General features: G+C 43.1%; 2 protein-coding genes across 20 annotated transcripts in view; one reads left to right on the top strand and one right to left on the bottom strand.

Moving 5' to 3' along the window:
• NCOR1 (nuclear receptor corepressor 1) overlaps window positions 1-6,533 on the top strand; it is a 152,422-nt gene extending 145,889 nt beyond the window's left edge. For 17 of the 19 annotated variants that reach the window (XM_028089468.2, XM_028089480.1, XM_028089479.1 and 14 more), the window contains 3 exons: window positions 1,959-2,138; window positions 3,554-3,763; window positions 5,696-5,780. In XM_028089468.2, coding sequence (XP_027945269.1) covers window positions 1,959-2,138; window positions 3,554-3,741 — 368 coding nt within the window. In that variant the 3' untranslated portion in view covers window positions 3,742-3,763; window positions 5,696-5,780. Of the gene's footprint in view, window positions 1-1,958; window positions 2,139-3,553; window positions 3,764-5,695 lie in introns of all 19 variants that reach the window. The other 2 variants (XM_028089478.1, XM_028089475.2) reach the window with 2 other exon arrangements.
• TTC19 (tetratricopeptide repeat domain 19) overlaps window positions 6,283-25,710 on the bottom strand; it is a 28,814-nt gene continuing 9,386 nt past the window's right edge. Inside the window, exons 8-10 of the mRNA XM_028089484.2 lie at window positions 10,179-10,333; window positions 8,559-8,721; window positions 6,283-8,142 (exon numbers count right to left, since the gene is read on the bottom strand). Coding sequence (XP_027945285.1) covers window positions 8,009-8,142; window positions 8,559-8,721; window positions 10,179-10,333 — 452 coding nt within the window. The 3' untranslated portion in view covers window positions 6,283-8,008. The remainder of the gene's footprint in view (window positions 8,143-8,558; window positions 8,722-10,178; window positions 10,334-25,710) is intronic.

Raw genomic sequence — 25,710 nt, 5'->3', positions numbered from 1 at the left:
TCACATTCTGCTTTTCAATAAAAAAATAATAGTGATAGGCTCAGCATAAAAGAATTTTAAGCCATAGAATAAAGAGTAAGGAAAAAAAACCTTCAGATCACATCATCCAGAAAAAGCTAGTATTCTTTTCTGAGAAGCATCATTCTAGAAGTGTCTCTGTATAGACACATAAAAGGATAGACATTAGAATGAGATCATTCACACATCCTGGTAGAAGCAAGCACACAGAAAACAGCAACTGTAAACTTCCTTTAAACACTTTTTTCTTAATCTTCTGAGAACTAATATCTCTTGTGCTTAAAAATTTCCCTGCAGGTCCGAAGTATTTTCTAGTTTAGGGTTTTTTTCCCCCCCTGTTATCATCAAGCAAAGTATCTCACTAAGGTTAAGAAGATCAAAGAGATCAGAGGTGTTGGTTTTTGGGTTTTTTTTTTTAACCTACATACATGAATTTTAGGACAGTATGGATTCACGTCCTGCTCTGACAGAGGAGCGTGGTCTTCCCCCCACCTCCTGCTCTTAGGTCCTGACTCGTACGGATTCAAGTGTGCGTGCCCTTGAAGGCCGTGACATTGTGGTTCTGGTTGTGTCACCCTCCTGCTGGGGCCTCTGCTCTGGTTCTCACGGCCCTTTTCCTCGTGGAGGGTGTTGTACTCGCAGGCTGTTCACACTCAGAAATGTCTTCTTGCTGCCTTTATATCTGAAATGACAGCATGGCACTTTCCTCGGAACATCCCGCAGGCACGATTGCATTTCTTCCTGGGCGTCAGTTGTGTAGCAGTCAGGTCGGATGGCCGCCTGTTTAGCAGGCGACAGTTTATCTGCCTGAAGAGGCCTCTTCTCCTCAGTGTTGATCAGTAACTCACCCGGGAGTGTTCGTCCTGTGCCAGGTCTTCCTGATCGTAGCGAGGCGCTCTGCATCTGCGGGTTGGTGTCTATGCTCATGGAACTGTTTTCTTTCACTGGGCTTTCCGTCTCAGAGACACAATGACATTTTTGCTGGCTAGTCCCCGTCCTCTGTAGTCCTCTCGGTCTCTTCCTGTTGCTGTTACCGTATCCCATCTTCCCTTGGGGCTCTGACCCCTGCCGTATTTTGTTCCCCGAGCTTTTCACCTCATCCTTTTTGGTTACCGTCTGTACTTTGAGCTCCTTTTGTAAACTGGCTTCATACGGTTTGAAGTTTCTATTCGTCCACGAAGCACCTTTCCCCCTCATCCTAGGGTATTCTCTTCCTTACCATCAAGGACTCGTGCTGTTCTCTTTGCAGATAGTTCAGGGGTTCTGTAGAAGGCGTTCTCCCCACCTTCTTCTGTCCGCCGCCGGACTCGGGGTAAAGCTGTTCTGCTGGGGCTAAGGAAACCGCTGCTCACCTGGGCTCTGATCTCTCGGGAGATCTTTTTAATGTTTTGTTCTAGAGAGGGGCATCCCACTCCTGTGAACTTCTAGAAACAGAGCCTGACACAGAAAGGGCCAGCAGCGCTTGCCAAGCTTCTGCTGGGCTGCAGCAGTGCCACGAAGGGGCTTCTGTTCCATTTTTTTTTTTTTTCTTTTGACATAAGATTTCCTTGGGGTTGTATGAACTCCTGGCTTCTCTCTAAACTGGTGGGCGAGGAGGTAGTGAGGATTTACGACTTTTGTCAACTTGCTTTAATTTCCTTAGCTGCTTCTGTGCTCTGAGGCCAGGAAAGAAATGACATTCCAGAAATTTTGTTTCCTGGATTACATGTTTTTAAGTTTATGGCACGAGGACATACCCTTTTGGCTTTAGTTGCTACAAGAAAATTCTGGCTTTTCAATATTACTTTTTTAACTTCATGGGGTACTAGGATCTGGATTCTTCATGCTACCTACCATTCTGCTTCTTTCTCTTAGCATTATGTAATCATCAGCATTTTGGTAGGTTTTTAAGTTGAGAACATAATTACTCTGTGTCAATAGTTAATTTATTTCACTTTTAGGAGGAGTTTGCAAACCAAAGCTGATCAGCAAGTCAAACAGCAGGAAATCTAAATCTCCTATCCCTGGGCAAGGCTACTTAGGAACTGAGAGGCCCTCTTCCGTCTCCTCTGTACATTCAGAAGGGGATTACCACAGGCAGACGCCAGGGTGGGCCTGGGAAGACAGGCCCTCTTCAACAGGTGAGGAACTTACTGCTAGAAAAGGAGTCTTCAGGTGATCCTTATCCGAGCCTTGGTCAGTACTTCTTGTAAAATCGGAAACTTTGGTAACCTCACCACTCTGTCAGTAGGCTCCACTTTTCAGAACAGAAACTGAATGCATAGAATCTTAAAAATTTAAAGAATGCAAGGTGTGATTACCAGGAACCAGAGGAAGAGCGCAGGGCTAGGGAGTCCGGCCTTTCAGTTCCTCCCTGAACCACACCTGGGTGCAGGGGGCCACTGCCACGCGCCGCCTGGAGCCTCTCATATAGACATTCTTAGAGAAGGTTCTTAGGGAAGTACTGAGAAATCAAAGTAAGAAAGGGGAATAGTGTGAGAAGCCATCCTCTCTCTCTCGTAGGCTATGTTTACACAGACTGATGAAAACAGTATCCTAGGATATTAATGTTTCCCATTTTGTGCTTGCTGGTAAGCTTTTTTTTCAAACCTAATAACCACAATAATGGTAGTCCTGAAAGGGAACAGACTTTACTTTTTTTTGTTGTTTAAAAAATAAAACTGGGGTATATGGTGTAGATTTGAGGGTTTCACAGAATCACAAGCCATCTTTTTTTAGAAGTGAAATACACGTCAGTGGAAAAAGTCTGAAATGTGCTCTCCCCCTTAATTTATGAGTATATAAATTTCATGTGGATATTTTATCAGCATAACTGAAGGCCTCTGCTTGACGAAATTCTCACATCACATGCAAAGTGTGTACTAGTTTGAGAACTTCTCACCTACACCAATGATTGTTCTCCTATCACTCTTAGGGAAGCAATTAATTCGTGAAACTAATGACTTGATAAAATGGTACGTTTTCGATTTTTAGAGTTTCTTAAGCTGTAAAAGGCTTTCCAGGGACAATGGAACAGTCAGGGTAGTGGCCGAAGGTAGAAGTGCCCTTGTTAGAGTCACATACCCCTCTTCCAGATCTGGTACCTGGTGAGCTCCAGCGTATGGCCCGCGTCCCGCCGCCCCCAGACCTTCGTCCTCAGAGCACTGTTCTCCTGCCTTTAGCTCTAAGAGTCCGGTAGTTCTTGGGGCAGACTCTTAGGGCTTAAAATGCAGTAGTTCTACTTGGGATTCTCCACAGAAACACCCGTTCTAGACTTCACACACAACTCAACCCCGAGCTTTCTTTCATGTCCGGGCTCAGCAACACTAAGCTGGTGCTTGTACTCGGGTCACGCATCCTTTCTAGATTCTCACTGCTGGGGGCCTCATCATAGGCTACACTGTGTCGTGAAACCTCGGCCCTTGCACATGGTTTCATCCCGCTCTTGGTGCCACAAGACCATTCCAGTAGAACAGTCGCGTCTTCCTCCGTCCTGTGAAGTTGTGTGGGACAGCAGCTGTGCTCATGACAGTGAAAACACTTTTTCTTTCGTCAGGCTCAACTCAGTTTCCATATAACCCTCTGACTATGCGGATGCTCAGCAGTACGCCACCAACACCGATCGCATGCGCCCCCTCTTCCGTGAACCAAGCGGCCCCGCACCAACAGAACAGGATGTGGGAGCGGGAGCCAGCCCCGCTGCTCTCCGCACAGTACGAGACGCTGTCCGATAGTGACGACTGAACCGCCCAGGGAGGGGCTCTCGGTGGGGCCGGGGCGTGGGGCGGGCAGCTCTCGTTTCGGTGGGGTTTATTTTTAACGGCGGGTCAAAAATCTGACCTCCTCTGACTTGTGCCCAGAGACTTTGAGAGCCTGGACCACAGGTGATGAAGAAATGATGAAAAATTTATTTGGAGAATCAAATGGGGGGAGGGGTGGGGGGCTGCATTTGCTCCAGGCAGTTCGGTGGAGTCTAATAGTGGAGGGTTGAAATGTAGAGTTTTTAAAAAGTGGACAATTCCTGTTCTTACATCTGTTTGTAAAGAAAACCATAATGTCTTTAAATCACTCTTCTGTAAATAGATGAACTTTTTTGCAGTGTTTCCCCTTGCTGTAGTATCTGAGTGTACTTATGTTCAAATCAGCGCATCAACTTTGGGGGTAATTTTAAGAAAACAAACTCCGCACCTATCTTTTTAACGCTTGCCTTCTAAACGACCTCATACAGCCCAGTTACATAATGTTGGCTGTCACGGGCATTGTACTTTTATCCAGTTTTGTTTCCTCTAAATTCAGATTTCCGGTGATGTTTCAAATCTTGTGGAAATGTTTAGATTTTTAACACAGACCCTCGCATAAAATCTGTACATTACGTTATTAGGGTCAAAGGTAAGAGAAACTAAATTCTGCCATACTGTAAATTTCCAGTGCAGGCTTTAATTTTTTTCAATTAGTAGCACTGAAAAAATATTACTGCATGGGTATGTTATAGTTCAGGTTTTAAAGTTGAAAAAAAAAAAAGGCTTCTTTGAGGCATCCCTCACTGTTATGCACACTGGTGACTTAGCCACGCCCCTAAGTATTCTTTTCCTTCTGCATCTGATGCAGAACAACAGAGCTTTTGTTTTGAAATAAATTTGACTACCCTGTCCATAGCCACATAGATCATGTGTGATTTAAGGCTCTTGATGTCTCAGGTTTCAAAGGAAAAACTAGTATCTTGTCTTTAGGTGGCTCGGTATTGGCTGAGTTAGCAGGTAACTGATCTGTGTAGAATGTTCGTCTGTTCGGTTCGCTGTGTTCTGTATCCTAAGGCCTCACGGCGAACGTGCAGTTTGGTTCCTGCCCGTCTGCCACGTGCCAGGGCTCCATTTGATTCCTTGGGGGCGAGAGTTTATTGCTGACTCTTCATTTCACTGAATCTCAAGGAGCAAATACTTCAAAAGAGTGAATTTTAAACTAAGTATGGTACTGGAGGGTCCGCTTCATCCTTCATAACTGCTTGTTGAATTGTGAGATTTTCCTCCCATACAACTTAAGCATAGCATTGAAGCATCCTTCTGTAGCAGGAGGATAGGGACCGTTTCGGAAGGATGCCACTGAAGATGAGAAAGGGGAGAGACGGAGGGCTCTCCCGATGATACAACTCAGCACTTTATGGACTCAGTAGATCTAAACTTTTTAACAAAAGTCCTCAAGCCTCTAGAGAAAGCAGGGGCCCCATAACCACTGACTGAGCGCCTCCTTTGTAATGCGCGGGTCACAGGTGTGCCTGAGACCCTCACGTGGCCCTTCGCCCTGGGGGTCGGATCCCTATTTTGGTAATGAGGCCACTGGCTCAGGACCTTGCCCACACAGTCCAGTAAGCAACAAAGGCCACGAGTCCATGTGTGTCTGAAGTTCAAGCCTTCACTCCTGTTGCTATTCCACTCCCGGAGACTTCAGGTCCTCACGATAAACCTTAGAGCAGGGTGAGTGATCCGATTCCTTCTACTTGGAAAGTTGGTACTGCTTTTATTATACATACACAGTAAATGTTCTACATGACAGTTACTATCTTAGATATCGTTAATAACTTAAAGTGTCAACAGACCAAAACGAGATGATGATAATGCTATTTTTCTAGGACCCTGAAGGTCTGAATCAGAATGGTTTTTGCGAACATGTCGGCTGAGAGCCTAACTTTTTACTTTCGCAGTTCCACTTGAGGACCCCTCACGCCCTGCTCCTCACAGTCCATGTGCGTTACCACTCCGCCTGCCACGGCGTGGACAAGAGCTAACGCAGGACCATTTCTTAGTGCAGAACATGGAAAGGACAGAACTCACACATGGCTTACCTACGGAGCAAACCGTCTGGGAGGGTGGCCGTCCACCGAGGCAGGACCGGAACGGCACCGAGAGGGACCGAGGACTGGCGGCTGGCGGCTGTCAACCCAGGCATGATGCTCTACGGGCTGAGATTTCAGTGTTCCGAAGCTGCCTCCTTATGCATGAGTGTTTAGCACCCCACAACTAGATGAAGGTCTTCCCGATGCTGTGCGGAGCAGTATTCTGACAGACAGGTTTCCAGTGCATGTTCATGATTGGAAGTTTCCTAATGCTTTAATTTTGGTATGCTGGTTCCATTTTTAAGATATTTATGCCCTGAAAACTCTGGTGACATAGTTCAAACAAACTACACTATTTTTAACAACTCACTTTTGAATTCACACCAGTCGGGCCAAGGGGCCGGTCCTCCTGCTTTGCTACCTTGTTTTTACAACTGTGCAAATGAACTTTCTTGGAAATACCCACATGAAGAGACTGTCTTTCTGAGAACACCTACAGTTTTTCCAGCACCGGGATGGGACCATGAGCTGAATCATTGTGGAGGATCGAAAATTCTTAAATAAAACCCGGAGTGACAAACCTAACTTTCAGTAACCCCTGCAATTGTGAAAAGGTACAAACATTCTCAGTGCACATGGTGAGTAGTTGACAATAATTTTTCAAAAATCAACCAACCAATAAATTAAGACTGGGTTGCACTGAAAACCTGATTTATATGCTATTTCTCATTAGACCTGATTAAAGGAGCTAGCTGGCTGGTAAGAGATGAGCTTAGCAGGAAGAAATTTACATCTGCAAAATACTAAATTCTAGTTTTGGTCTAATCCCCGAGGATTTGGACCTCAAGGTTTCTAGTATTTTGTTTTCTTCTTGACTCTAGTAAGTTACTTCTTGTGAGAAATTCAAAGATTACGGAATACATACAGTGTTGTTGTAGAGTCTCTAGTTTATTATGAAAGGATTCTTCCAGTATGTACACAGGAAACAAAAATATCTGTTTATCATTCCCACTCACACCCCACCCCCAAAGGCTTACCAACAGTAGTGTTCCTTCATGGCACCTACAAAAATTGCCTTTCCCCCAGGCAAATGGCTCTTTGCAAGACTTCGGAGGTAAAAACATCCTTCTACCTAGCTCGTACGTTTATACTTTATGCACTCTGAGGCAGTGTGGTAAGGCGCTCTCAACACAGTAGTCTAGTCGTTTAAGGTGACCTGACCACGTACGTTCTCCCACAGCTAAAGGAGAATCTCATCGGTCCCCTACTTTACAGATGAGGATCCTGAGACCCAAACACAAAAAGCCAGAACTAGGATCCAGATCAGTGACCCTTCTACTGTACCAGCAAGTACATGTCAGAACCACTGGGGAGACTTCACATATTGTACTTGTAAGGCCCTACCCTGACACCGAAGCTTTGGGGGTGCAGCCTGGGCAGGTGCAGATGACTCTGGTCAGGGACCAAGGCTGCAAAGGAAGTGGAGTGCTCCAACAGCATCGACAAGACTTCGTAGCATTCCTTTTTTCCCCCTTTTCATAGTCGTATGTAACCGGATATAAAAACATACACTTCACTTTTACTTATAATTAAATAGGTATATTTTTCAAGGGCCTAATTCCTACTTTAAAACCTCATGCTGGACGCTGGTGCAAACCAAGACAATACTTTTGCTCCACTACGCATTACATCCCACACTGGGCTTCATGAAAGAGAGAAGAAAAATAACTCACCATAATCCCCCTTTGCCATGAGACATGTAGCTCTGATCTGCCAGATAGCGATAAAATGAAAAAGAGGGTAGCAAATCAATGGATCAAAATCTTAGGCTAGAGATGCCTGGCTGACTCACCACGCACCCACCCAAGGGAAACCTGGCCCGTCTCCATCCACACGTCCACCGACACCAGCACGGACGGCACCTCACCAGTAGGTTACGACTGAAAGCATCACTTGACATCTGTCCTTAAGAGTCAAAATCGGCCAGGGGTGAAAGCTGTTTTTCCTTTAAAAACACAAAGTGGCAGTGTATACAACTTGTCCTTCACCATAGCTATGCTGACAAAACTTGAGTATCAAGGAGAAAGGATCTAAGCCATTGATTTGGGCGTCACTGAGACCGGACTAATCGCTGCTGCTGAAAACGCCCTACAACAAAAAGGGATTTAGCGCTTCATCAAATTAAGTTAAAGGTCTACTTTTTCTTGACAGCTCGGCCAACTCTTCCCTGATGTGCTGTATAGAAACCTCATCTCTTTTCAGCTCTGCTTGCTTCAGCGCTTCCTGGTAGATCTCTTTTGCTTGTGCATATCGCTCTAAAATAACCCAGAGAGAAGGGAGAATAAAGAGAAATGCAGGTTTTCCGAGTGATTCTGCCAGACTCCGCAGGGTGAGCACTCGTGCCCGCACGCAGCTAACCCGCTGTGTGCTCCCAGAGCCCTGGGGGCGGGGGGGGGGGCCCGGCACGGCCACTTCTCCTCCCGGTCCCGCCAGCTGGCCCTCTGGACGCTGGGCCCGCCTCCCTCAGCCTGGGCTCGCCAGGCAAGTCCCGGCCACCGAACACAGTGATGCTTCAACCAAACACACGTCCTTGCTGGGGACCTTCAGCCAGCCTCTTCGTTCCGGAGCTTCCTGCCTGCCCCTTGCCCTCCCCAAAACCTTCTCACAGATCCCTACCTGCAGGGACCCCCTTCCCTCAAGCCGGGGCAGTCCGGCTTCCGGGGCGCCCTACCTCGGTGCATCAGGATGGCGGCGAGGTTACTGAGCAGCATGTGCAGCTCGGGGTGCTCGATCTGCCGGGCCAGGTCGGACGCCCTCTGTACGTAAATGCAGGCCTCGTCGAAGCGGCCCTGTGCGTCCAGGGTGGTCGCCAGGTCACTCATCAGCACGATGGTCTGTACGCAATAGAAACCAGGGCCAGTTTAAAAAAAAAAACAAAACACAACAGCTATACAGACTGAACAATCTGGAGTTTGGTAGAGTGAATATACGCTTCAGATTTCATGGTTCCTAGCATTCCACAGGTGAAGGGCATCAGCCTTTAACAAGCCCCAGGACGTTTATCATTCACATTGTACAGCACAGAGCATCTGTTCGACTCGGGAAAATGATACAAATCTAGAAACTTGGGAACAGGATGAATATCACGTATTAATCGAATGACCAAATTAGAAGCACACACACAAATAAAACAGCAAGAAGCAGTTGTTAACGATCTCATTTAAGGTTCAGCAGTCCTGAGAAGCCAGCCTCCAGCGCCTTCTTAGGATGTCATTCCTACGGGTAACTCTAAGATTCATCGGGAAGAAGAAATATGTAGATTACTGGTATTAGGGGGATTCCCTTTATTAAGGGTTTGGAATCTTAAAACTCTTAAATCAGCATTTTAAAATTTTGACACTAAGAACGGCAGACCTACCTCATCCCCTGAAGTCACGGCTTTAAGCCTCAGTTCTAGCTCTTGTGATGTGAATTCCAGATTTGTTTTCTTACTCCTCAGTGACTAAATACCTTTCCTGAGGATAATTCATAGCCCAGTACCTTGCCCTGCCCTTCGACCCCAGCCTTGGGACATGTTCAGTCTGGTTAAAATTTCTGTGTCCTACACTGGGGGTACCAGGCATCTCAGAGAAAAGCAATCCAGTTCCCACCCCTAGAATTTAATCTGATAGAGGAGAAACACAACGATTTCAGTTCAACACGTTCTCTGGTCTAACAGAGCATTCTGCACAGTGTGCTTAAATTCTGTCAGTGGTTTTGACTCTTCGGTGCAGTCCCTCTCTCCCCCCCCTCCCCACTTCCCCTGGCACTTTACCTGTGGGGCAAGGGAGGCAAGAACCTTCCCGTATTAACCTGTTCCTCCTAAGATTCTTACTGAGATTCAGGATTCCAAAACACTGTGGCCGTGCACCCGGAGGGCCGAGAAGCACCCGGTGCCTGGTGAGACCTACTGTTTGGAAAGGCTGCTCTGCTGTGTAAACCAGTATGCACGCAGAATGCTCTGGACGGACCCAGTAATTGACTGATGCGAGGTCTCCAACCCTTTCTTTTCTTTTTTTTTTTTTTGAAAGTCATCTCCACCTACGCCCAATGTGGGACTCAAACCCTCGACCTCAAGATCAAGAGCCGCACACTGTCCTGAGCCGGCAGGCGGCCCTCAGAGCCTCCCTGAAGCACGTAGCTGGGGGTGGGAGAGCGGCGGGAGGAAGAGGAAGGGGCCGGGGCGCGTGGGCGGGAAGCAGCTAGGACCAACCGCTGAGCGAGCATCTGTCCCCAGTGAGTGTGGCATCTCACACCCGGAAATTCTGAAAAGCTTTGCTTTACAGCTCCTCTCTCTGCTCTCCTCCCTTACCTGTGGGTGTCTTTCTCCTAGCATTTCTTCAGAAATCTGCAAAGCTTTTTCGTACATCCTCTGTGCCTGTGATGGCTGCTTGGAGAACAGAAGGTAGCGAGCATAGGTGTCTAAGCACATGCCAAGGAGGAGGTGGGTGTTGGCTTTCTCTTCCACTAAGAAGGAAATAAGAGCAGTGCTGGCATATGATATAAGCACAACAGAGAAAGTGAGGCAGAGAACCGGCCAAGCTTCTGCAACCTCTTGCTTGTTACCAAGGCCCACGCGTATTTTCACAGTCCAGGACCCTCGGAATGTGTCCTGTCATTGAAGAAGTACCTCTGACCTTCCACTTTGTTACACAAAGGCGACAATGCAGGTGGATTAACATCTGAACTGTTCCCGGACCCAATTTCAGTGTGTGCGGTGGGGGAGGGGGCGTGCCCACACCAGAAGCCATTCTCAGACACCAGCAGGGTGTGTGCGAATTCACAGATCCGCATCAGATGCCACAGGCTGAGGGTTAGTCCTACCAGACACCCCCGCCCCCCCACCATCAGACACCAGTCACAAACCCCGGGCTTCTGACAGCAGCCGGCGACACTGCAGCTTCCAGTACGACCCCCTCCGACTGAGGATGCCAACTGCAAGTCCAGGTTCTGACAACGGGCTATACACCTGAGCTTCCCGGGCCTCCCTCCTTCCGTTACATTAATTTGCTAGATCAGCTCACAGAACTCAGAACATTTTACTTCCTGGGTTACTGTTTATTACAAAAGGATGTAAGTCAGGAACAGCCAGATGGAAGAGACGCACAGCACAAGGTATGTGGGAAGGGGCGCGAAGCTTCTCTGCCCTCTCCGAGAGCACCACTGTCCCAGCACCTCCACGTGTTCATCAACCAGAATCTGTGAGCTCTGTCCGGGTTTTTATGGAGGCGCCATTACATAGTGGCAGTTGGCGACAGATTAAACCTATGGCCCCTCGGCCTCTCCCCGCCTCCCCCAAGGTTGGGGTGGGACTGAATGGTCAACCCTCTAATTACAGGGCCAGATCTCTTGACAACCCTCCTTAGGAGATGGCCCAGAGTCTCCTAATTAACATAACAAAAGACACCTTAGTCACTCCCAGCACAAGAAATTCCACGGGTTTGGGGAGCTCTGAGCCAGGAACTGGACAAAGACCAAGTTTAGATGAGAACTAGATTTTGGTCATCTGAATGACCGTATCTTAAAATCACAATATTGCAATATCCAATTAAATGACAAACTTTTCCTCACATTTTTCTTTTAAAGATTTTATTTTTTTAAAGTAACCTCTACACCCAACGTGGGGCCTGAACTCCCCGGCCCGAGATCAGGAGTTGCACGCTCTTAGCGACTGAGCCAGCCAGGCGCCCCACTTTAACCCACATTTTAAGTAAGACCTTGAGCATCAAGGTCTGGAGCATTCTTTTTAGGTCAAAACTGTTATTTAGTACAAACAGGTAAAGATAAATTCCAAGAATGAGTTAACAACAAAGAAAATATAGGGCAAATGAAAGAGTTTTCAGGTACAAAAAAGGCAATGCTTGGTAAGAAACCAGAAAACACTCAGAATCCTGAACTAGAAAGTCACAAGCCAACTGAAAGAACAGTTAATCCGTTTTTTGAAGAAGAAGAAAGGCTGCAATGATACAGCAGCTCTGGACAAATTACAGTATTGACCACACAGTGTCCGAAAAGGAACAAACTTCGAACACCTCAGGCCACACGAACGAGCACACAGACCCCGAGCACAGACACGAGTAGCCAGGCACACAGAGACCCAGGAGGGTGGGTACAAGCGACGCAGACAAACTCAGCAAGCAAACTATGACCCACCCGACCCACGATGTTCAGTTGGGTTTCCCAGCAAATTCACATGAGACACCGTTCCTTCCCTATCCTCAAAGTTTCAGAAAACGTACAAAAGGCAGACAGAATTGAAAGATGACTATGGAACCAAATAACAGGGTGACCAATGACTGAAGAGAGTTTAAATAGGCCAGTGCACTTGGGGTGGATGAAGGCAGCTGTTGACATGTTATCAGAGGCTGAAAAAAAATTTTTTTTTAAGATTTTTATTTATTTATTTGACAGAGAGAGACACGGCGAGAGAGGGAACACAAGCAGGGGGAGTGGGAGAGGGAGAAGCAGGCTTCCCGCTGAGCAGGGAGCCCGATGTGGGGCTCGATCCCAGGACCCAGGGATCATGACCTGAGCCGAAGGCAGATGCCTAACGACTGAGCCACCCAGGCGCCCCAGAGGCTAAAAGTTAAGAACGCAAAGCAGAAATCTGAAGTTACTTGCTTTGACTTAAATATATACAAAAAGTATATACTCATCTTAAAATCAAACTAGGGATAGTTTGAAATAGATCGCCTTACAAATATACTTTCAAAAAACATCAAAAAAGTTATTTGCATAAATATTAAAAGTACAGACGAATGTATGGATAAATATAGAAAAGCAAAGACAGTATGGCACCAGCTACCATGTAAAGATCCCATATTTCTCCACGAGGAAGAAACACTGAAACCAAATATCTAACCACGAGCAAAAATGCTGAGCAAAAGCTTATATAATCGAGGGGCAGTTTAAAATTAACTGTACTGCAAGATAATCTAACAAAAAACGGCAGTTGAAAATGAGAGGAATGAGACAAATCTCTATGTTCTCTTCAAGTACAAACAAAAGTCCAAGAAGATAAGTAATTTGTAACAATCAGAAGACTTTGAACTAAAACACACGTTCTTCGATGACATTTAAAGACAAAACCTGTTTGCCATACCCCCAAAATATCACAAAACAATGTATAATTATTCCAATTCTGGAAATTCTATGCTTCAAAAATGACTGCCAACTCCTATTTCTGGGATTTCTATTAATTCTTTTTAAATATTTCTATGTTTGTAAAAAGTCCTTTTTATATTTTACAATTAGAAAGTATGATAAAGTGATAGGTAATTCCAGTAGAAAATCATCACTACTGTTATCAGCAATGGAACTTAACCACAATGGAAAAAAAGATAGTAAAGATTTTTAGAAATAATTAATAAGGTATGATTTTAGCTGTAATATTTTTTCACTGTTAAGAAAAATGCATTTCAAATTCATATCGCACTCTATAATATGAAAAATGAAAATAATTTTGGAGAATCAACTTCTCTAAAAACAAGACCTTAAGGGAGAAATAAAAAGGCTCCATGATAAAACCTTTAGCATACTGCCAAATCAAGAGAAAACTTCACAGCTTTAATAAAGTACCAAAAGAGTTCCAGTAACATTTAAAATATAGTTTTTTGAAATATTACTATAAAAACTGCTAGAAATTAGACAAGAACAAATCAGATAGCCCATAACAGTTGAGAAATACACTGGGATTGCTCAGACAGAGCCTCCCCCAAAGATTGTCTGAATCTGAGAAGGAGATCATATTTATTTCTTCAAATTTATATAATTCTTTTTCACATATTATTTCTAACCAGAGAAAAAGAGAAGCTACCTCAAATCTGTCCATGAAACAAGATACAGCACAGAAATTTTTACACAAAATACTAGCAAATGGCACTGTCAAATGCACTAGGGAAATGACCAAGAGAAATGACCATACGAGAACGGAGCAGTGTATTTAATGTATCAATATATCAAATGCAGACTTACATAAACGCAGACTAAAAAGGAATGTGATAAGATACTGGTTCTGAATGGGGTGGTTCCGGTAATGATGACGGATCAGTTCTATTCTTTTGCACGCACAGCTGAGCTCCGAAGAGAAGGAAATCCCAAGGGCCAAACAATAGGAGTAAGCTAAAAACCCAGAGCAGAAAGCGTGGGACTTGACACCACAAAAGCCCGGTTTTGTGAGGACGGCCTGAGTGTCTCTGTAACCCAGAACTGAGTTCTTCCAACTTCTGTCAATCAGAGAATCAGATCCGAAGCCCCTTGCATAAAACCAGAATGACCATCGTAGGCATCGTGTACCCCCTCCCGAGACCCTGTCCTCACCGGGGGCGGATCATGAGGAACGTGCATGGGCCAGCCTGGGATCCAGATGGGAGAAGGACAACCATGGAAATCTCTCTCACAGGCCTGAGCCACATGGAGCTTGAGGTCTGCATTTAAGCATTCATTTCAGCTTGGACCTGAGTGCTTGGAATAAAACATTCCGGGAATGTCTCATCTTCCAGCTAAAACCCTGCTGATGAATTTATCATCCAAATGTAGTAAGCATGGAAATTCACAATAAATGAGAATCAGGAGACAATAAAAAAGGAGCCTCACCCCCAAGAATTTTAGATAATTGACGAATCCAAGACTATAAACGAAGCAGGTTTTGCATAATTACTTATATGGCCAGTATGATCCACCTCAGAGCCTTGCATGTGTTCTTCCTTTGCCTAGAATTTTCTTTAGAGACTGCCGCTTGGCTTATCCCCTCCCATTCTTCAGGTTTCTTACCAACGAGGCCTTCCCTGACCCCTCTATACGATAGCGTACAGCCCCACACATTCCCTGCACATGAAGTCCCTCAGATACATGTCTCCATAGCGCTTAATCATCTTTGGATATACTATCATTTGCTGGATAGTGTTTATGATGAGTTTTTCCTCCACTAGAAACTGAGCTCCATGAAGCAGCAACTTCCTCATATTTACAGCTGTCTCTCCATGCCTATAGTAACATGTACGGTACATGACAGGCATTCAAAAAATATTTCTTGGAGGACCGGTTGAATGGATGAACAAATAAAAAGAAAATTAAGAACATAAAGGTACTGCACTAAAGATGGAAAAGAAAGAATTAAATCAAAAATTAATTTTAATTATAGAATTCAACAACACTGGCGTTCCCTGAATCTATGAAAACTCAACACACAGATGTTATCACAGATCAGTAAGAAACGGATGACTAATAAAATAGCCCTGAGCTATAACCCTGTCCGCAAAGTAGGAAAAATTCTACCACTACTTCACATCATATTAAAAATTCTAGGTAAACATCAAAAACTAATGATGTAATTAATGTATGGTGATTAACATAATAATAAGAAAAAAATTCTAGGTAAAGACTAAATGTAAAAAAGCCTAATAGTTAGAAGAGACCTTTCTGACCTTAGAAGAAAGAAGTATTTTATTCAACAAGACACAAAAGGCACAAACTATAGAGGAAAATATCATAATATTACAAATTTTAATCTCTGTATGTGAAATGCCCTCAAGTGAAAAGACAAGGACACAAAGAGATATGTAACCTACAAAATATTTTGATCAAATACATAAAGAACTCTTAGAAATCATTAAGAAAAAGACAACCCTTCAGAAGAAAATAAGCAAAGGATATAAAGAGACAATTTTCAGAGCAGGAAATCCGCATGGTCAATAAATGTATGAAAAGTCTGTATCTCACTAGCAATCAGAAAAAACACTGAAACCCCACTTCACACCCACCAGATCATCAAAAAATAAAGTCCAACAACAACAAAGATACAGAGCAACAACACAAACACATTGCTAGTGAAAATGTTAACTGGTAAAACCACACTGATAAGCAACTTGGTAATATCTAGTGCACGCACCCCGGCAATTCCACACTTAGGTACATTCCCTAGGGAGTAACTTACGTGTGTGTGTGTGTGTGTGTGTGTGTGTGTGTGTGTGTGTGTGTGTGTGTGTGTTTTACAGAGACACGGGTCCAAGAGGGTTCAAGGAGCTATTATTTTCCATGGTAAAACAGCAGGAACCTTCATGTCCATCTACAGGAGACCCAGAGGCCATTCATCCAGTGGGATCCTAGACCGCAGTTGCGGGGAATGGAGCAATCAGGGCCACCCCAAGCCTGTATCACTCTTTACCCCGCACGCCCTACCATAGTGGACCAGTTAGAGGGAGTCTAGACTCTAGCAGATGCAGACAAATGCAACCAGCAGACATGTGGTTTGGCAAGGAGACAGGCCTTTGTGACAGGAAAACTGATGCTTTAAGTATCAACACGGATAAATCTCAATAAGATAATGTTGCATGAAAAACTGCAGAAACAAATGTATAATATGATACCATTCATATAAAGTTTTAAAACATACTAGGGTGCCTGGTGGCTCAGTTGGTGAGGCATCTGCCTTCAGCTCGGATCATGATCCCAGGGTTCTGGCACTGAGCCCCGCATTGGGCTCCCTGCTCAGCGGGGAGTCTGCTTCTCCCTCTCCCTCTGCCCGCACCACGCTTCTGTGTGCTCTCTCTCTCAAATAAATAAAATCTTAAAAAAAAAAAAAGTTTAAAAACGTACTAGCCCCACTGTATATTGTTTACTGATATATACAAGTGTAATAAACAGGCCTAAGAATTATAAAGATCAAAAACAAATTAAAAAACAAAAAACCACCAAATTCAGAATAGTATTTATACCGAGTGGGAGTACACCAGGGTTTAAACTTAGAAAAAAGAACTCTGAAGCACAGATGGTAAATAGTTAGATCTGACAAAGCTGAGGCGAAGGTACACAGGTATCTGTTAAAGTGGCTACACTTTCTCTCTCTCAAATAAAATAAATAAAAAAAAAATCTTTAAAGTGGCTACACTTCATTTTTGCTTGAAATCTTTAAAAAAAAAACTCAGAAGGCACAGAACTAACTTTTCTGAATGGTAAGACAGCAATATGGATTATACCCCAGAGAAATTTCCAAAATATAGACAAGGAAACTGAGAGGATAAATATACAGGACAGGGGAGAGAGGTGGATATTCAGGTAACGGACACGCCTGAGTAGAAGACCACACCTAGTTCATAAAGATGTATTCGGAAGCTCACGAGAACTGCATCTTAGAAAAGAGACTAAGCCCCCTAACCTCATGCTGACAAGACTTCCAACTCCTACAAAGCAACCCAGCACGAGAAAACATGCTATCTCCAACAGAAGGCAAATAAGCTAGCTGCAAAATTCTCTGCAATAAATCCCAGTAAGTCTAAAATTCCAGATCGTAGAGAAAAAACAAGTAGGGAAAAGCAGAAGAACGTTTCATTGTACTCATTTTACAGAAGCAACTGAAAACCCTATGGATGCCTTCCCTCCAAACTCTAAGTGGAATTTTAGTGAGGAAAAAGTCCCTGTAAGACGGAACTGAGAGGGACGCCTGGGTGGCTCAGTCAGTTAAGCATCTGCCTTCAGCTCAGGTCATGATCCCAGAGTCCTGGGATCGAGCCCCGCGTTGGGCTCCCTGCTCCGCGGGGAGTCTGCTTCTCCCTCTGCCACTCCTCCTGCTTGTGCTCTCGCTGTCTCTGACTAATAAATAAATAAAATTAAAAAAAAAAGGGGGGGGGAACTCAGAACAAAAAAAGTAACAAAAATGGGAAGCATTTTTAAAAAATATTTGAGAGAGCAAGGGCACTTAAAAATCAACAAGAAGAGTGCATGAGCAGCGGGGAAGGGCAGAGGGAGAGGGAGAAGCTGACTCCCCACTGAGCAGGGAGCCCAACGCGGGGCTCAATCCCAGGACCCTGAGACCCTGACCTGAGCTGAAGGCAGACGCTTAACCAACTGAGCCACCCAGGTGCCCTAGAAAGCAAAGTTTTTTAAATGCAAAAAATTAGACCAAATATCATTCTCAATACTAATTTTAAATAGGCTTTGAGATTTGGTATAACAAGACAATGATATTCAGATTAGGTTTAAAAAGAATCCAAACATAGACTTCTACAAAAGACACGCTGAAAACAAAATGACTTAAAAAAAGTTGAACAGTATGATACAGTAGATGTAAAACTAAAATTTGTGACCAATACCTTAAGTAGGACCAAAAAAAAAAATCATTTTTCTAATGAAGGGATAACTCACAATGAGGATATATATCTAGGACTGTTTAAACAGCATAAAAACATGTATGAAGAAAAAAAAATCACAAAGCCAAATTATCTTGTCTAGAATTAGACAAAATCAGCCAGGATATAGGACTTAAACAATACTTTAAACCAACCAGAGCTATCCAACATATATAGAACATTCTACCCAACAACAAAGGAATACACATTTTTCTCAAATGTACATGCAACAGTCTCCAGGACAAACCATATACTATATCATAAAACAAGTCTCAATAAATTTAAAAGGACTGAAATCAGGGCACCTGGGTGGTTTAGTCAGTTGGGCATCTGCCTACGGCTCAGGTAATGATCCTGGGACCCTGGGATCCACCCTGCATCAGGCTCCCTGATCATTGGGAAGCCTGCTTCTCCCTCTCCCTCTGCCCACCCCCTCTCCTGGGCTCAGGCTCTCTTTCAAATAAATAATCTTAAAAAATAAATAAAAAATAAAAGGCCTGAAATCATATAAAGCATGTTTTCTGATCCCAGGGGGATGAACTTAAAAATCAACAACAGAAGGAAAAATTGGTAATTCATAATTATATGAAAATTCATGAATGCACTCCAATATATCCCAAGGATCAAAGAAGAAATCACAAGAAAAATTAGAAAATACTCTGAGATACATGAAAATGAAAATGCAACATACCAAAACTTATAGGATGCAGCTAAAGCAGTGGAGGGAAATTTATAGTTGTAAATGCCCATATCTGAAAAGAAAGATTTGAACCATCAACCTGATCTTCCACCTAAGAAACTAGAAAAAGAGCAAAACAAACCCAAACCAAGCAGGAGAAAAAACCAAGGAGAAACAACAGTCAGGAAGGTCCTACATAAACGGAGAGTGGTAAACACAACTTGAAAAAGCCAAGGCATTTAATAAATTAACGAAGGCATCACATTCCAGCAAAGTCTTACAGAGTACTTAGTGCTAGCCACTGTCGTGGAGCGTTTAAATCCCCGGACAACTCTACAAGGTAGACACAGGTTCTACTCTTATTCCTGTTTTATTGATGAGGAAACCAAGGAGAGAGAAGTGATATAACTTGTCTGCAGTCACACTGTGAAGAAATGGAAGACCCAGAACTCAAACTCAGGCTCCGGACTTCAAACATTTATGACACCAGATATGCGACCAAAAATAGTTCTACCTTCTGTAAGTGTTCTGATTATTTAAAATATGAAAATGAATGAAACTTTCAGCGCAAGGAAAGGAGGAGAAAGGAGTCAATGGGAAAAAAAGAATCTCTTGAAACGAGGAAATAAATCCATGAACTTAGGAAAGAAATATGATCTCATAACAGAATATTGTCAGTTATGCTTTAAAAACATAATTCCATAAAGTTTCTTCTAGGAAAATATAGATCTCCAAACATCTGTCACCCAAGCATTCACTTATTCAAGATATTTTTATTTTTTGTTTTTTTAAAAGTAGGCTCCACACCTAACGTGGGACTTGAACCCTCAACCCCAAGATCAAGAATCACAGGCCCTGCCGACCAAGCCAGGCACCCCATTCAAGATACTTACTAACGCCGTGTTCTTGGTACTGTCCTACATACTGCAATCAAATCAAGAAAGTGGAAGAAATTTAAATATATGAGTATTGATCAAGGAAAGAAGAAAAAAAGTTGCCAGAGAATCACCTCTAAAAGAGATCTGGCCCATATGGTTTTCCATCTCTCCCTCTCCTTGGGCCTCCCTCTTCCCTGAGACACAACAATATTGAAATCAGGCCAATTAATAATCCTATCACGGCTCCTAAGTGCTCAAATGAAAGGAAGAGTCACATGTCTCTCATTTTAAATCAAAAGCTATAAATAATTGAGCATCTCAGAAGCTGAGACAAGCTGAGGGCGAGGTCTCTTGCACCAAAGAGTCAGCCAAGTTGTGAATGCAAAGCAAAAGTTCTAGAAGGAAAGGGAAAGTGCTATTCCACTGAACACACGAATGGTAAGAAAGCAAAACAGCCTTATTGCTGATGTGGAGAAAGGTTTAGTCGTCTGGACAGAAGGTCAAATCAAACCAGCCCCAACATTCCCTTAAGCCAAAGCCTAACCCAGAGCAAGGCCCTGACTCCCTTCAATTCTGCGAAGGCTGAGAGGTGAGGAAGCTGCAGGAGAAGAGTCTGAAGCTAGCGGAGGTGGTTCAGGAGGTTTAAGGAAAGAAGCCGTCTCCGTAACACAAATGTGCAGGGTGAAGCAGAAAGTCCTGATGTAGAAGCTGCAGCAAGTTCTCCAGAAGATTCTAGATCTTCATTAAGATAATGAATACGCTACACTAAACAACTACACTACACCATATAACAGATTTTCAGTGTAGATGAAACAGCTTTCTATTGGACGAAGATGCCATCCAGGACTTTCACAGCTGCAGAGGAGCAGTCAATGCCTGGTTTCAAAGCTTCAAAGGACAGGCTGACTCTCTTGCTAGGGGGCTAATGAAGCTGGTGATTTTATGTTGAAGCCAATGCTCATTGACCACTCCCAAAATCCTAGGGCCCTTAAGAATTATGTTAAATCTACTCTGCCTATGCTCATTCTATCAATGGAGTATCAAAGCCGGGATGACAGCACATCTGTTTACAACATAATTTATTGGATATTTTATGTCTACCGTTGAGACCTACTGCTCAGAAAAAAAGATTCCTTTCAAAATATTACTGCTCGTTGACAATGCACCTGGTCACCCAAGAGCTCCGATGGAGATGGACAGTGAGATTTATGTTGTGTTCAGGCCTAACACAACATCTACTCTGCAGCCTGTAGATCAAGGAGTCATTTAAACTTCTGAGTCTTTTTATTTAAGAAGTACATTTCACAAGGCTCTAGCTGCCTGACAGTGATTGCTCTGATGGGTCTGGGCAAAGTAAACTGAAAACCTTCTAGAAAGGATTCACCATTCTGGATGCCATTAAGAACATTCATCATTCATGGGGAGAAGTCAGAAGGTCAGAGGAAGAAGTCAGAAGGTCAGAGGAAGAAGTTGATTCCAACCCTATGGATGACTTTGAGGGGTTCAAGACTTTCAAGTGGAGGAAGTCACTGAAGATGTGGTGGAAACGGCAAGAGAACTAGAAGCAGAAGTGGACCCTGAGGGGCACATGGGTGGTGTAGTCAGTTAAGGCCTCTGACTCTTGATTTCCGCTCAGGTGGTGATCTCAGGGTCATGAGATCCTGACTCAGTCAGGAGTCTGCTTGAGATGCTCTTCCTTTGTCCCTCCCCCCATGTGCATGCTCTGTCTCGAATAAATAAATAGATGTTCAAAAAAAAATCTTATAGGGGCGCTTGGGTGGTTCAGTCAGTTAAGTGTCAGCCTTCTGCTCAGGTCATGATCCCAGGGTCCTGGGATTAAGCTCCACGTCGGGCTCCCTGCTCAGTGGGGAGTCTGCTTCTCCCTCTCCCACTGCCCCCTGCTTGTGCTCTCTCTCAAATAAATAAAAAAAATCTTTTAAATAAATAAAATCTTATTTAAAAGAAAAAAGTAGAGCCTGAACATGGGACTGAATGGCTGCAATCTCATGATACAACCTGAATGGACGAGGAGCTGCTGCTCATGGATGAGCAAAGGAAGTGGTTTCTGAAGATGGAGTCTATTCCTGGTAAAGATGTTGTGAGGATTGTTGAAATGACAAAGGATTTAGAATATCACATGAACCTAGTCGATAAAGCAGTGGCAGGGTTTGAGGATGGACTCCAATTTCGAAAGAAGTTCCACTGGGGCCAAAATGCTATCACACAGCAACTTGTGCTACAGAGAAATCATTTGTGGAAGGAAGAGTCAATCAATGCAGCAAACTTCACTGCTGTCTTATCTTAAGAAATTGCCACCGTCACCCCAGCCTTCACCCCAGACCACCACCCTGATCAGTTGGTCAGCAGCCGTCAACGCTGAGGCAACACCCTCCACCAACAAAAAGATGTTGACTTCCTGAAAATTCAGACGACGGTTAACAGTTTCTAGCAATAAAGTATTTTTCAATTAGGGTCCGTGCATTTTTTTAACCATAACGCTACTACACACCGTAAACACCAGTTTTATCTGCACTAGGAAACAACCTCATCTGATCCACCGTCTGACGACATGCCCTTCACTGCAGCGGTCTGGAACTGAACCCGTGATAGCTCTGGGTATGTGTGTTGCAAAGACAGCGTAGCAAGTGACTTTTGCTAGCAGAGCTGCTGTCTGTTCCAGCATCCACTCTTCTGTCACAGGATTCAAGCAGAGTGGAATCCCGTCCTCTGTTAGGAATGGATCCTGGTCGATTTTAGAGAATCGGGCTACTCCCACTTCTCCTGTCAAGGACTGCGTCAGAAATGCCACGTAACCAAATTCCAGCCAATGAGAAGGAGGGAAGAATCCACTTGGGAACTTGTAGCAAGGATTACTTTGATTCTAAGAGAAATACCAAAGAAGTTTCCTTTTCCTCCACACATTGCCATTTCTGGATGAGATTCCTGGGACCTAATACCGTCACTTTTCAACCACCAGGGGAGCATGTAGAGAAAGCCAGAGCACACTGAGAACGACAGGGGATGGAAAGAATCCCCCCTTCAGGATTTCAGTGAGCTGTGGGTCAAGTAACTCAGCAGTCTGCCCCTTTCCACCGAAGCGCCAGTTACATGAGATAGTATGTGCCCTTACTGCTTAGCGTAATTTGAGATTTTTTGCTATTTGCAGTGAAATGCTAACTTATCAGATGGCAATCTCCCCAAATTCATTTAATAACATAATGCAAATCTAGAAATTCAAAGTACTTTAGGGATTTGACAAAATGATGGAATATTCAGGTAAAAACCGAGTGAAAATAAAATGGGAGAAAATTTTACACAAGAAGCATGTGTGAAATCTGTTTACTGTGTAACTCAAATGTATGCTACCATATAATTCAAACAACGTATACTGTTATACAAGCCATCAGATGAATGAATCAAATGGAAAGCCCCAAAAGAAATGCAAGCATATATAATTTAAATAAGCACGTTAACGTGGACAAATTATCATCTTTAAGAAAGCAGTTACAAACATCACACCAAGATTAACCGCAGATGTGTTACAAAGTTACGTTAACACAGTTTAGAAATAAAGAAAAAGAAAATTTAAAGGAAAGATGGCTGAATATTTATCTGATTTCAAAGTTGAAAAATACCTTTCTAAGCATTAAGCTCCAGAAGAGCAGGGACTTCTGCCTCACTTCCCTCTATTTGAATCCTAGAATACCTGGCATAGAATAGCTGTTCTAAATAATTCTAGATAGTTATTTAAAATTAATAAAAGCAAGGAAAATACACATGAATGAATTCAGATCTAACTCCAAAAAGATTAAAGGCAAGTGCAAGTCATACTGTGTGATTCATTTATATAAATTTTTTTTTAAGACTGATTTACTTATTTTAGGGAGTGCATGTGTGTGTGCGGCAGGGAAGGGGCACAGGGAGAGGGAGACAGAATCTCCAGCAGACTCCCTGCTGAGCGTAGAGCCTGATGTGGAGCTTGATCCCAGGACTCTGAGATCATGACCTGAGCTGAAACCAAGAGTCAGATGCTTAAATGACTGAGCCACCCAGGCTCCCCATTTATATAAATTTTAAAAAAGAAACCTGTACAAACTACCTAAGCTTCAGCAGACCAGTATCTCTGGGGTGGGAAGGGGAATGGGACTGAGACCAGACACACAGACGCTGCAAAGGTACTGTTAGTGTTGGGTCACTGCCTGTTCTCATTGTTCCTTAGACTATACAAATGTCAGTTTCACATTTATTTTTAATTAAAACAACCAAAAAAACCCAAAACCCCAAACTTTACAGGCATGAGTAAGGGAAAAGAAAAAAACCTGACAGGACAGAGTTAATATTCTTACAGAACAGCACCAATAAATGATCATCCTCTTTGCTTATCAAAGAAATGCTAGTTAATGCATCACTGCTATATCACCAATCTGGCAAAAGTTATAAAAATCAGTGAGTTTTAGGGAGAAAGGGCACACCGCCTTATCACAATAATGAAAACTAACAATGGTTAACCCTCAAGTGGCTATTCTGTACTAGGCATTGTTCTAAGTGCTTTATCGATATTAACTCATTTGAACTTTCTACCACTCCTATAAGAGAGTATTACTTTTAGTCACATTCTGAGAATCAAAAGCACAGAGGGATTACTTAATTTGACCAAAGTCACAAAACAAATGATGGAAAATTCAAAGAACCAGAAAATGTAAATTAATACAGTCCTTTCGAGGGCAATTTTGTGATATTCATCAACAACCTTAAAATGTGCTGCTTTTGACCTGGAATTTCAGTGCTGAGACACTATTCTAAAGAAACAGATCTGGACACCACCTGTTGTCACAGAAGACTTCACTTCCATGCAGATACACTGTTCTGGACTGAACACGTGCATTTATCTTTACTCTCTCTGAGTTAAAGGATAAACAACATTTAAAGTTACAAGAAAAAAAAAACAGAAGAATCAAGGGAGAAGACAAAGATCAAAAAAACCGTGGGAGATGACAAGCAGAGGACAAAAGGCAGTAAGTGACTAAGCCCATGACAGGAAGGTGACTGGACGCTGCAGAAAGCCGACAGGCTCCGCAGAGCCCCAGAGAAGCTTAGGAACTCAGAAGAGCAAGTACTACGGTTAACAGAAGAATCGGTCATACACACAAAAAAACAAGCAACAAAAACACCTCTGACTTTAGAGGAAACAAAAAGTTATACACAAAAGCAAATGCAGTCACGTGATCTTGTTACTTGGCTCGACAACTAACACTACTGATATATTTGCAATAATGCAGACCGGACCAAAGCTGCACTGAATCTTCACTTCTCTGTCAGTTAATAGATTCTAAAAATAAGTCAGGAAATAATTTTGTTATTAGAAATATGAAGGAAAATACCAGAAGAAATTGGTTAAGAGTTGAAAATGACTCCAGGAAGACATGTTGCAAGGAAATGCTATTTTTAAATTAATTCTTGTAACAGTCCTTGACTTCTTATACTATATAGGTAATACAAGAAACTAGTTTAAAAAATAATTTGTTCCAAGAAATTATAGAATATTCAGAAAAACACAAATAAGACATAAATCCCCTATAAACCTACCAACCTGAGATAATCCCTGTCTATATTTTGGTATCATGCAGCCCTGCTCTATACCTATATTTAGAAAATTAGTCTCCTCTTAACTATACTGTTTAGTAATCTGCTGTTTTCACTCAAATTTTTATGGGCATTTCCTCAGTAAATATATATTTACAACATGAGGAACAAAATGAGTACCCTAGACCAAGTTTTTACGTGAGCTGAAGTAAACACTTTGGAGACAGAGTTAGTCATGTCAATTAAAAGCATATGAATTCAATAATGGATTTACTTTGTTTAAAATGGAATGGGGGGGTTGCCTGGATGGCACAGTTGGTTAAGTGACTGACTCGTGGTTTCAGCTCAGGTCGTGATCTCAGGGTCATGGGATCAGGCCCCATGTCCGGCTCCACGCTCCTCCTGGAGTCTGCTTGAGAGTCTCTCTCTTCATCTGCCCCTTGCCCCTGCTCACGTGTGTGTACACTCTCTCTCTCTCTCTCAAATAAATAAGTCTTAAAAAATACAAATAAAACTGAGTGGGAATATATTTCTTTAGAAAAAATAAGGTTAAGGATAACGTAACACATTTTCTATATA

This window comes from Eumetopias jubatus, unplaced genomic scaffold, assembly GCF_037043125.1.
Source record: "Eumetopias jubatus isolate StellerSeaLion01/CBP00866 unplaced genomic scaffold, mEumJub1_p1.0 scaffold_10, whole genome shotgun sequence".
Lineage (NCBI taxonomy): Eukaryota > Metazoa > Chordata > Mammalia > Carnivora > Otariidae > Eumetopias > Eumetopias jubatus.
The sequence above is the reverse complement of the archived record's forward strand: the minus strand, read 5'-3'. Positions and strand labels throughout refer to the sequence as shown.